This window comes from Cricetulus griseus, chromosome 3 (genome assembly GCF_003668045.3).
Source record: "Cricetulus griseus strain 17A/GY chromosome 3, alternate assembly CriGri-PICRH-1.0, whole genome shotgun sequence".
Lineage (NCBI taxonomy): Eukaryota > Metazoa > Chordata > Mammalia > Rodentia > Cricetidae > Cricetulus > Cricetulus griseus.
Genome location: NC_048596.1, coordinates 81,610,687 through 81,622,906, shown reverse-complemented (window position 1 = coordinate 81,622,906; position 12,220 = coordinate 81,610,687). Strand labels below are relative to the sequence as shown.

Sequence of the window (12,220 nt, the reverse complement as noted above, 5' to 3'; positions counted from 1 at the left end):
TAGAGAGAAAACCATCAATCATGTCAGCTTCTCCCTTCTGCAAGGGGGGGCTTTTGCAGACCAAGTCACTGGAGACATCAGAAAGCTCCAAAGGACTCCAGAGAGCGGGGGTGGGCAGCCACTTCCTGGCACAAGAATGCGGAGCGCTGATGTTTGTCACCGGACTGGCCCGAGGTGCTTGGAGATCTCTTTGCAGAAGGCTGGGTAGTGCATGCAAGAGCCCCAACCCCACACAGCCCTGCTTTCTTGCCCTCCAACCCCTCCTCAAGCTTCTAAGGTCTTAGCCCCACCACATGATGATCCTTAAGCATGAAGGACTGATTCAAATTCTCTGGAAGCAAGCGCATGCTCTGAATGGGGGCAGGGCACCCCAGAAGACTGGGAAGGGGAGGCCTTTGGGTGCCATGCTTTCTGCTTCCCATGCGTGGTGGTGATGCACTAGCTGCAAGGAAAACCTGCGGGAGAGCCAAACACTAGCCACATTGGCCTCATCTCCCTAAGGCTCGGCAAAGACAGGGTAGGGCAGGGAGGGGATACAGCAGAGACTGGGGTCTTTAGAAAAAATCGGATTTATTAAAACACTCAGCTCAGATGTACTGGCTTAAGACGAGGTCAGTCCCCACCCCCACCCCCAAATACTAACCTTTTAAATTTTGCTTTCATTAAAGGTTAAAGGCTTATGGGTAGTTTTCATAGAAAAAGCAATGTAGTGATTAGAATGTATGCAGAGGCCCCACCCTTGTTTATACAGTCCATATGGTCAGGTTCAAACTCTTAGCATAGAAAAGTTGCTAGAGATTATCCTGGCCAAACAGTGCAGAGAACATAGGGCTTTTAATGGCAGGGATGCTGGAGATGCTGAGCGACAAAGGAATGACTTGCTCAGGACAGATGGAAGCCATGACAAATGACGGCTATGAAGAGGGCCACTTTCATAGAACCATCGGAAAACCAAGATTAGGATGTTCTCTACCCGCCCCCGCAAACAGCAAGAAACCTTTATGGAACTCATTCTATACTGGACTTCTAGCCACATCAAGGGAAAATACCCCAGAAGTCTCTGGCTGCTGGACATTAGTATGTCATCTCTACATCCTAGAGGTCACCCCTGGGGAGCTCAGCCATAGGACATTGTGAAAAAGCTGTTGTAGTGCCTGCCTTTCAGCCTGACTCCCCTGAAACTTCAAGCTGGTGACCCTATCTGAGCTTCTGAAATGAACACGGGAATGAAATCAGGGAAGGGCAGGAGCAGCAAGAAGAGGGGATACTTCTATCACCCTGTAACGGAGGTGGGGTGGGTGGGGTGCTTGGTAGAGCAAGAGGCCCGTAGACAGAACAGCGGTTGGTCACCACTGTCTAAATGTGATGGTCACTTCAAGGTCCGGAGTACCTTCTCCTCTTTGGCACATTCTGTGGTTCCTCCATTCCCAGTGGCTACACAGCTCCCTGACTGCCCAGTTGGGCCTTACTTTGGAATCACAGCCACAACCTCCTAGAGTTCCCTGAATTGCATAGGCCACCAGGGCAAGCAAGCCAGGGAGAAGGGTCCATGAGTTAACCTCCAGGGCACAGTGATCTCCAAAAGACCTCCCTGGGGACCGGCACTTGGGGAGGGGGTGACAGGCTGGCTCCAACCCCTCATATAAGCCAACATTGGCTTGGCACACCAGCTGTGAATTTTTTTCTGCCCTGCTCCTGCTGGATGCAACAGTTTCCCAGCCACGCTTCTCTGAGTGAGCCTAAGACTATTGGCAGTTAGCTCTGATTTAGTTTGCAGGACGATTTCGTGTGTGTGTGTGTGTGTGTGTGTGTGTGTGTGTGTGTGTGTGGGTAGGGGAGGGCAGTCACTGTCAGCTTTCCAGTTCATCCGTATGTCACATTTACACAGAATCCCCTTGGTGGGAATTCCCAGATTTCCTGGCTTCCAGGTGGCCTGTCTTGGCCGTGGTTATGGATTTCGCCCTCAAGAAAGACACAGCCAGGGAATAAAATCGGTAAGAGAGATTCTTATTCTCTGGAACTTAAGGTCTTTCACCAATGGTGTCTTCCTGTGTGAGGTGGCGGAGCAGTTGGGATCTGGAATAACAAGGACAGTACTGAGAACTCTTCAAAGTCAACGTTAGAAATTGATGCATCAGTCTCTCTTGCTTTTACCTGTGGGGGCTAAGGGACTAAGTCACCCCAAAAATGTACCGGAGGTACCCACCCTCAGGGACATGCTCCTCACTTAGACACTCAGTGCTTTAAGGAGTGAGGAGGATGGGACTTGCCTTGGGCACACTACACAGGGGTCCTACCATTGAGCTTCACCTGAGACCCTACAGCAGCGCCCGATAAATCCTCTGTTTCCTTCTCTGCACTGGCCTTGAAGGAACCAGGAGGACTTCAGAGTGATGGACAGGCTGTGCTGATTACAGCATATGGGCTGGCCCCTTAGGGGACCAGTGGTCACAGTAAAGTCAGGCTTTCCTTGGCCCCAGGACAAATAAACAGCCCAGGAGGTGTTAGGGGGATTGAAGAACACAAATCTGTGTTTCTTTTTGTCTTACAGCCTGTTCAAAGCAAAGGGAACCAGAGCCTAGCAGAGCCTTCACAGGCCAGAAAAACCCAAATTCCCTCCTTCCAGGGATCAAAGACCATTCCTGATGGTCTATTAAAAAAGAAAAGAAAGAAAGAAAAAGAAAAAGCTCAGGTTGAATTATGGAGTTGGCACAAAATAAAGAATGGAAATCAAATGTGCACATGTGAACTGGCCCATGCACTGTTTCTAAGAAACACAGAGCTATGTCTGGAAAGTAGACGTGGGGATGAGTGCCTCTTTGGATTTTGCTGGAATGAAACAGTCATTCCAACAGAGGCAGAAAGCAAAAGGTGACACTTTCTGCTGCAGGTCTGTTTGGCGACAGATAAGTACAGCTGCTCAGGTGTTTGAGGGAAACAATTTCAATTTCCTAAGATGTCTCTTAGGGAGGTGGGGTGGGGGTTGCTGGATGGAGTAGGGCCCAGGGGGCTTAAGCTAGGGTGGATGTCAGCAAAGATGAGAACATTCCAACAGGAAGCTTTTCCTTAGAGTCACCTTCCTGGGAGAGGGGTGGGGCACTGTGCTCAAGAAAGAAAATCCACCAGGTAAAGAGCCCCAAGCAGTAGGTAGGCACCTGCAGATGGCTTTCTGAGTGTGGGTGGGTTTTCCTTATGTGAAGAAAGGTGGTAGAGGGGGCCAGAAAAATATGGAAGGCATGCATGCATGGAGCTGCAGTGGGCAGCCCAGAGAAGCAGCCTCCAGCTGAAGCTGCCCCACATTGGACACTCTCAGGCCTCCTGCCCAGATATCATGTTTTGATACTTACAGTCCCGCCATTGAGTACGACAGCCATCTCGGTCGGCTGATACACATTGCTTCTGAATGGTACGATGGATCGGCTTCCTATGCTGCTGGGGTTATTTCCCAGGTTGCTACTGGATCTTTTCCCCAAGCTTCCATTGGAAAAGCCCGCTGCTGATCGAAGAGCTGAGGAAGGGGTTTCCAAGATGGCAACACCAGAGAGAGCAGGGGGAAAAGAAGGGGAGAGAGTTGGGGGGAATGAAGGATAAGGGGTAGATGAGGGAGGAAGGGAGAGGGAGAAAGGGGGGAGGAAAAGAATTGTTTTTCTGCAACAACAGCTCCTCCCCTCTGGGCACCTCTATCCACCCACTACAGTGGCTCCTCCCCTTTGTCACAAGCCTGATGCAGAACAAAAGTCACAAAGGGGTTTTGTTCTCCAGCCTCAGGAGGGTTTGGGAACTTTGTGGAGCTCTGCTCTCCCCAAACAGCCACAGTCAGGCTGGGTGGCAGTCACCTCTAGGCTGTCAGGTTTCTTTTGCATGTGTGTGCAGGTCTGTACACACCATACCAGTCAAAAGCAGTGCATGTTTCTGGATCCTGCAGAGCTGGGGACTGCTAAAAACATACAGGACAGTGATTGCCCTCAGTGGAAAATGACCCTCAAATGACCCCCAAATAGGAATCAAATATCCAAAGTAATGATGGCAAAAGAGTTAGTACTCTATCCCTGAAGTAGGTACAGGATGTTTCTGAGTTACTGTCCTTTTTAAAGACAGCACCTAAGGTAGTCCAGGCTGGCCTCAGACTCATTCTGAAGCCAAGAATGGTCTTGAACTCCCAGTCCTCCAATGCCACATGCCAAGTGCTGGGGTCCACATCCAGTTAGTTAGTATACTCTCTCTCCCCCACCACTCTGTATGTATGTGTGCAAGTGTGCATGTGCACAGGGTGTTGGAGGTTATGAGACACCTGATGTGGGTACTGGGAAGTGGGGCTCAGATCCTCTAGAAGAGCATCGACTTTCTTAACTACACTCCAGCACACGCCTTGTTTTCTGAGGCAGTGTCTCACTGCCTAGGCTGGCTGACCAGGGACTCCCAGGGATCCACCTGTCTCCACTTCTCCAGTTCTGAGATTACAAGTAAGCATCACACACAGGTGCTAGGGATAAAGCCCAAATCTTCATGCTCGCACAGCAAACACTTTACCAGCTACGTAATCTCCCCAGCCCCAGGTTGAGGCATTTCTATGAAATTAAGCTTCCCCCTTAGAGAAAAATCAACTTGAGAAGCTGTGAAGAACCTCAGGTATGTGCTTGTGAATGAAAGGAGCCAGCCTGTGAGGGCTTCTCAACCTTGCCAATGACAAGCTGGAAAGGGAAGGCTGTTTGTGGGGATCAGGGGCTTCGTGGGGAGGAATGGATAGGAGGGCAAGAGGGACATTTCAGGATAGTGAGACCATCTGTATGATCGTCAAGGCTCACCAAATTACCCATTCTAATTAAAATATGGTATTTGGCTCAGGAATGGAGCACTTGCCTAACATCCCTGAGGCCTTAGGCTCCACACTCAGCACCCCCACAAGAGGATGGAAATTTTAACTGTAAGATGACATCTGCAGTGTCACTGCAAGTGCTCATGTTGCTTGGCTAAAGAAAGGCTTTACAGGGTGGTGGTGGCACACACCTTTAATCCCAGCACTCAGGAGGCAGGGGGCAGGCGTAACTCTGTGAGTTCGAGGCCAGCTGGTCTACAGAGAGAGTTCCAGGACAGGCTCCAAAGCTACAGAGAAACCCTGTCTCAAACAAACAAACAAACAAACAAACAAAAAAGAAAGAAAGGCTTTACTTAAAAGTCTTCCCTGAGGAAATGCAGGAAGACAGCTTGGGAGATATGTAACCTATTTAGGGCAGGAATCATAAGTACCTTAGAGCCAAATGCTATGAAAAGTGACATATAGAGGGCCAGTTTTCATAGCACAGCAGATGCTATGATTCCCTTTACAACAGTTAAGGATTAAGTACCATGGCCAAGGTCACACAGCTGGCAGAGCTCACACTGAAAGCCTGGTAGAGACAGGGTGCTCCTAACCATGACACTAGCTCCAAATGCTCTGTTAACCATCACAGTCAAATCAAGCAAGCTGTATTAAGTGACATTAGGGATAGCTCATCCTAACCTAGACCAAAGAACATGAGTCCAAGATAGACTCAGGAAACCTTTCTTGCTTCAGCACCTCTAAGGCTTGAGCAGTTGTTGCTTATGCTGAGGGTATGTCCCTGCCTGGGGAGCAGCACAGGGACAGCTAAACACAAACTTTTGCCAGTGTCAGTTCCTATTCCATGAAAGTGAAGAGTAGCACTTCCCTTGCGGTGCAGAGCCCAGTCTAGGTGAGGGCTCCACTTCTTCAGAGAAACCAAAACTCCAGTCTCTCACTACCCATGGTCCCTATGTTCCTCCCTGTGCAAGCTCTCAGTGGTTTTATGAGCACATCTTTGGCATTCTAGGTCCCTTAGAATGGGCTCCAGGGTTTGTGACAGGCCTGATCAATCATGGAATTGCATCTTTGAGAACACATTGGTTCAGGGAAGGGCGTTCAGAGCCAATCAGAAATAACTCTGGGATTTTCTCAAGCTTTCTGGAAAGAATTTTTTCCCCTTGGGACTCTGGGCAAGCTACTGGGGACAGTGATGCCTCCATCAAGAGATGGGGAGGAGTTGAGTTTAGTCATTACTTCAGTTGAATCTAGCCCTCCTGAAGCCTGCTATCTCAGGCATTTGGGATTTTCAGTTATTTGTATGAATAATTTAGCATTCAAATTCTATTTTAAAAAAAACCGTTAGTAACTAATCTCAGAGACCTTTGACTATTATCAGAGCTGACCCTGTTCAACTCACAGCAGAGGTGAAGGACAGGCAGTGTTATCCCTAAGTGGGTACCCGGAGGTATAAAGTCATTCATTGGTCAAATGCCAACTTTTGCTGGTGTAGGCCCTGCAAATGAGGCCAGGTTAGCTGTGCCTTCCCCCATGCTTCACTCAGGCTCTACAGCAGTAAACAAAATCTCTAAGTAGCCTTTGGCTTCAATAAGACCTTAGAGCCCAGGGTCCCTAACAAAAGGGAACACATGTTCCTTTGAAAGGTGCCTGTTTCGTATGCCTTGTTAGCACTTTCTAAGATGTGATCTGAGGTGTGACATCTCCCAGTGTATTTGAGTCTCTTAGCACTTACTTCATGCCTTACTGGTACTAATGAGCACACTAAGTGTATCTATGTGGGGGTCTCACTGATGAAAAGAATTATTGAGGGCAAGACCACTATAGCTTCCAGAGCTGCAGTACAGCCTGGAGAACACACCTTCCATCTCATGACACCTTGGGGGACCAACAGTCAAGCAAGGAGAGCCCAAGAGTCTGGCTGGAAGTTCCCAGTGCAGGAGGACATAGTCATTGCAGCTTCTGGGCACCAGCCACTCCAAGGATAAGGCCCCTCATGGCACCGGGTTCCTAAAATACAAACTGGCTGAAGTCTGCATGAAAGGTGCCAATAGATGCTCCTACTGTGGCAAAGGAGCATGCCCAGATGGTCCTTGGCCAGCAAAGCATGAGTTTCTAGAATAAAGGCCAGCCCAGTCAGGGTATGCTCTGTGTGAGTTTTGTCTGAGGACTGCCCTGCCTGGCCTCAAGTAATTTTGGTGTATCTATATTTTTGATAGTCTAAAAGATACCTTAAAAAGGGGGGACAGGTAATAAGGGTTGCTAGGGATGGAGCTCATTGACCCAGCATGCACCAGGCTCCAGGTTCCATCTTCAGCACTATGAGCAAGCAAACAAGAACCTCTTGTCTTTAAAAAAAAAAAGTCTGACAACACCCAAGGTTGCTGAAGATTTAGGGAGGGACTTGCAGTACAACCATAGAGTGGGCACTCAGCCTGCCTTTCTGGGGTACCATCAGGCATGGAGTGGCAAGATTTAATAATGCAGATTATTTAACTCATATCTAGGACATCTTTTGCAAGGAGCTAGTGGACCAAAAAGCAGAAAGATGAATGGATAAGAGTGCTTACTGCAGCACTGTTTATCACGGGGATCCTGAGGTGGACAGAGCAGCCAGAGGAGGAAGGTCCAGAAAATAAACACTGGTGCCCAATGGAAAATTCCACAGCATTCCCAGGGTATGGGAATCTTCATCAACTGACTCCAGAAAGGCCTCCATCACATGGACTTAAAGCACATGCCAGGCCAGCTCTTGGACCTGAGGTTTCCACACAGTGACACCTTAGGATCACTTGGAGAGCTTAAAAATTATACAGACCCCAGACTCAGACTTGATCAGGGAGTCTGGGGGGGGGGCAGAGCAGCTGTTTTTCATTAGTAGCCCAAGTGATTCTAATGGGTAGATAGGAGAAGGACCACCACCTTAGTGAGGCTCTGCTTTGTTTTTGTTCTGGAGACAGGGTAGCACCAAGCCTCTTCACACCTCAGTTTCCAAGCAGATCTCATGGGCTATTGTATGAATTAGAGCAGCCAATAAAATGCTCAGGATAGCACTTGGTGTATGTTTGTTTGGTTACTATTTGCATTTTTGTTTGTTTTGTGGGGGGTTGTGTGTCTTGGTGTGTATCCCAGGTTAGCTTTGGACTCACAGCCCTCCTGCCTCCCCTCTCTCTGTGAGTCGTGGGAAAACAGGGATGTGCTGTCACATCTGACTATTGTTACTTTTAAAGGTATTTCTGACCTTCCAGTTTTACTACAAGGAAATAGAACATTCCATTCAACCACTGGTTCTTAACCAGCTTCCCCTCCCTGTAGAGGGGTGCGCAAGGTAGTTTTAGAATCAGACAGGAGACATACAGCATGCGATCACTTCCATTTGTTCCCTATACTTCCAAGGTTCAAGGGGAGTCAAGGGCCTCAGAAAGGCCCCTCCAGGAGAAGCTGGCAAGAACAGGTGGTGCTGCCAGCATGCTAGGACTAGCCAGGTCCCTCTTCTGTCACCAGAGCCCCTTGAAGAGGCCTCTAGGTTTCCAAAGGTGACCTCTAGCATGGCTCTACCTTCTCCTGTCCCTCAGCTGGACTGACACTGAATCCCTCCCAACATCTCCACAGACACAGGCATCTACCTGACCTGAACTTTATGTAAGAAGAAAGCAGCTTGGATTACAGCCACACTGGGACTTTCCCATTTATTCTGAGTGGGGCTGTTGGCACCCCTCCTGCATATGCATCTGGCCAGGGTCAGGGGTGCAGAGGAAGCCGACCACATGTAGGTATGACAAGGATATGGGTGGCTCTATAGGAAGTGAGGGCTCAACTTGCTTCCCTGCTTACAGGGGAGGAGCAAGCTGTAACCCGGGTCTTCCACACTTAACCTTGCAAGTCTGTGTAAAGGGACCAGATCCTGAGCACCGCTCACACTTGTACCTGGCAACTGGGCAGATGTTGCTAAAGAGAAATAATGCTAAATGTCAATCTGTCATGGGCTACTGTCTGTCCTCAGGAAATGCCATTCTTTTGAGTCTCAGCTCACACCTATTCATCATGAAGGTGATACAAGGGGTCTAACTTCACAGGGAAACACTGAAGACTGATGAGATAGTGCAGGCTGGAGGCAGAATAGTGCCAGTACAGAGTTAGTGCTCAACACATGACCATGTCAGGTGATCAATGCCTCACCAGGACTGGGATTCAGTATTACTGATGGGCCCCTGAGGCATCTTTGGGAAGTTGAGAAAGGTCATTTATTTAAGCTCCGGTGTGGGGCCCAGCCAGCTTTCTTTAAGCAATATCCTAAGGGGCACCTAGCATCAAGAGCAAGGCCCTTGGGGTACTGGTGACCACATCTCTCTCCATCCTACTGTGACCTCACCCCTGAGCAGAAACAGGTAGTCTTGGCCACCCAGATGTCACCCCCAGTTGCCACATTTGCTTTCTCTGTCTGACCCCAGAGAAGCTTGTGAACAGTTAGTCAAGTAATAGGGATGTTGGTGACGGAAGAGGGACGTTAAGAGTGGATGGGTGCCAAGCCTTCTGTCCTGGTAAGCCAGTTCTGGGGCCCATTCTACATACGTCCTCAGAGGGACTCTGCAGGACTGAGCTTGGCAGAGACAAGCCTATAAATGCAACTATTTTGGCAACCTGCCTCTGTGCTCTCCTTTCAGAGGCCACCACTAAAGTAACCCCTATCCCAAGGTGTCTCAGACTCCACTTGATTTTTTTTTTCAAGACAGGGTTTCTCTGTGTAACCCTGACTGTCCTGGAACTCACTCTGTGGCCTCAAACTCACAGCAATCCGCCTGCCTCTGCTTCTTCAGTGCTGGGATTAAAGGTGTGTGTCAACAATGCCCGGCCATCCTCCACTTTCAATAGACTTCAGCCAAGGCCCATAAGCTCCATGCTGGGTGCCATCCATGCTCAGTGCCACCGGGGTCTAGTCCCCATTGTGTTACTTTCTGTAACACCTCTGCACAGTGTACCCTCCCGTTACTTTCGTTTTACAAATTTGAAAAACTGCAGCTCGGAGAGGTCGTGTAATCTACAGAAAATAGCACAGCTGGAAGTGGGAGAGGCAGGGTTTGAACCTGGACATTTGACTTTGGGATCCAATTGGAACACTGCTGATGATTGGGGTGGAGGAAGGCAAGAGCACCGTCATGGTCTGCATCCATCTAGCACATGGCATAGGCTGCAAACTCAAATGCCTACAGGGAGCTAGCGAACTAATGTTGGGGAATCAGCAGGGAGTGGTAGAGCGTGTGGCAAACAGAAGGTATATTTCTAGAGAAGGGCAGTCAAAAGTGTGTGGGGAGGCAAGAGGCCTGGCTTCCCAGTGCCCACTGACTCATGTGAGATCCAAAAAACCTGTAGCCATGTAGGAAGGCAGGTTCAGCATTGTTGGACCTAGTAGAGATTTTTTTTTTAATTGGGGGGGTGGTGTTGCTGGGGACAAACCCAGGGCCTATGCATGTGGGCAAATACTCTATCATGGAGCTTCCCACAACTTTTAAAAGCCAAGAAACTGGATGATTGTTGGGGTGGTGGTAAATTGTGTGTGTGTGTGCATACATATGTAGGAAGGTCAACCCCAGGTATTGTTTCTTAGAAACCATCTCTTGTTTTTGGAAAGACTAGGGTCTAGGGCTCACAGATCAGTTTTACCTGCCTTGAGGTCTGCCTGCTTCTACCTCTGCAACACTGGAATTACAATAAGCCATGCTATCACACCTGGCTTTTCTCTGGGTTCTAGAGAGTGAACACAATGCTCTTGCTCACCCTGACAACACCATCCCCTTGCATTTTTATAACAAATCTGTTGGCAATTGGCATGAAGAAAAGAATAAGGAGCCAGTGTTAGCATGGGGCCATTCATAATTGTTGAGTCTGTTACTGGGTCTGGGAGTATCTGCCCCAGCTGAGGCCTTTCAGGGACTGCCCCAAGCCCGGCAGTGGCCATTTTACCTGCATTATGTTCATCCATTGAGAAAGCCTTGTTCTCCATGTAGGCCCGAGGCAGGTGCATATCCTCCTCAAACACTGTCTCCCGCATCCTGGGCTGTGAAGTATCGAAGTAGTTGGGTGGGTTCTCCTGCAAGGGTGGGAGAAGGGTGCAGTGGATCTCTGGAATGGCGTGGAAGACGACAAAAACCCAGCCACTGGCTACCAGTGTAATGGCCAAGGTGGGGTCGCTCCAGGAATCTCCCTGCTTAATCATCGAGTTGCCGAAGAGGTACATGGTCATCCACACCGCCCAGATGATCACAGAGAGGAAGGTAGTGATGAGGATGAAGGCTCCATTCAGTTTCCACCGCCTGAACTTGCCACATAGCGTGAAGAGGGACTGCGCCAGGGTGATGGCCAGCAGCACCATGTCATAGATGAGTGCCATCACAAAATCCATGGGCTCGTAGGCGCAGGCTGGCTTCGTGTCACGCAGCACGGTCAGCACCAGCCACTCGGTGGCAATGATGACCTGCACCAGCATCAGGCACAGTGCCAGGCTCACCAGCTGCCAGCCGGCTGGGCTTGTGCCCTGGCGCACCAGCCTCCGCACCCGCCATGCCTGGCTTAACAGACAGGAAAAGCAGAGCGCGAAGAGGACACCCCAGAGGAAGCGTCGGATGGAGCAGATTGTCTCGTCCATCCGGATGATGAAGGCAAACGTCAGCCCAAAGAGGCCAAGGGTCCCCAGCAGGAAGAGGAAGTGGAGGCACACAGGCCTCCTCTTTTCCTTGTCCTTGATGAAGGGCAGTCTCACCAAGAGGATGAGCATCAGGAGCAGTGTGATCAGGGCCCCAGCCCCGGCCACTGCCTCCACCACGATGCCCCAGACGGCGTCCAGGTCGCACAGGGACACGTACTGAGGAAGAAGGTCCAAGCCACAGCCCCGGGATGTGCTGGCGTTCTCGGAAGCCACTGAGGCAATCAGCAGGAGCAGGGGCAAGGGGAACACTTGATGGGTTCTCATCTTTCTCTCTGACACCAGGAACGTTCTAGAAAATGGGGACAATTAGGGAGAAAGATGATTCCATTGTAAGGCCCTACTTTCCTGATTTCCTGAGGACTCTTTTCAAACCTGGTATCCCTCGAGGATCCTTCAGGCCCTTGAGATAATAGCATTGACTTTCTCCAGGCACTGTGGTCCCTTCCCTAGGCACTCTGCCACCCACTTGAACCCTGACCCAGATTAGTAACCATAAGCTACCATCAGCAGAGGCTGGAGGACCAATGGGAGGGAGACTCACCTTATCTCTCTACCCCTTTGTAGTCTGTAAACCTGGCCTTTTCCAAAGTAAGGGAATGAGAAACGTTTTAAAGGGATAGCCACCAGCCAGATGCTCAGCTGGGGTGACACCCCTTGTCTCCTCCTTTAACTCTCAAAGGCTAATGGGGAATATTTACAGA

General features: G+C 49.6%; 1 protein-coding gene across 2 annotated transcripts; it reads right to left on the bottom strand.

The window, feature by feature from the left end:
• Positions 1-77: 77 nt before the first annotated feature.
• Positions 78-11,798, bottom strand: Gprc5b (G protein-coupled receptor class C group 5 member B). Of its 2 annotated transcripts, none has more exons than XM_035441425.1 (3): positions 10,778-11,798; positions 3,348-3,508; positions 78-125 (listed from the first exon to the last, which is right to left on the bottom strand). In XM_035441425.1, exons 1-3 carry the CDS (start codon positions 11,781-11,783, stop codon positions 78-80), a joined length of 1,215 nt encoding a protein of 404 aa, XP_035297316.1. In that variant the 5' UTR covers positions 11,784-11,798. The 2 variants fall into 2 exon arrangements, with proteins under 2 accessions (XP_035297316.1, XP_035297315.1); XM_035441424.1 differs by lacking the exon at positions 78-125 and adding an exon at positions 2,032-2,076.
• Positions 11,799-12,220: the final 422 nt, after the last annotated feature.

What these genes read in the sequence shown, in the direction of transcription:
- Gprc5b (XM_035441425.1), bottom strand. Translation starts at nt 11,783, where the DNA reads ATGAGAACCCATCAAGTGTTCCCCTTGCCCCTGCTCCTGCTGATTGCC. An exon ending in AATGGATGAACATAATGCAG is followed by an intron (nt 3,509 to 10,777) that starts GTAAAATGGCCA and finishes CCCCTTCCTCAG; the next exon opens with CTCTTCGATCAGCAGCGGGC. An exon ending in TCGTACTCAATGGCGGGACT is followed by an intron (nt 126 to 3,347) that starts GTAAGTATCAAA and finishes TTCTTGTGCCAG; the next exon opens with GAAGTGGCTGCCCACCCCCG.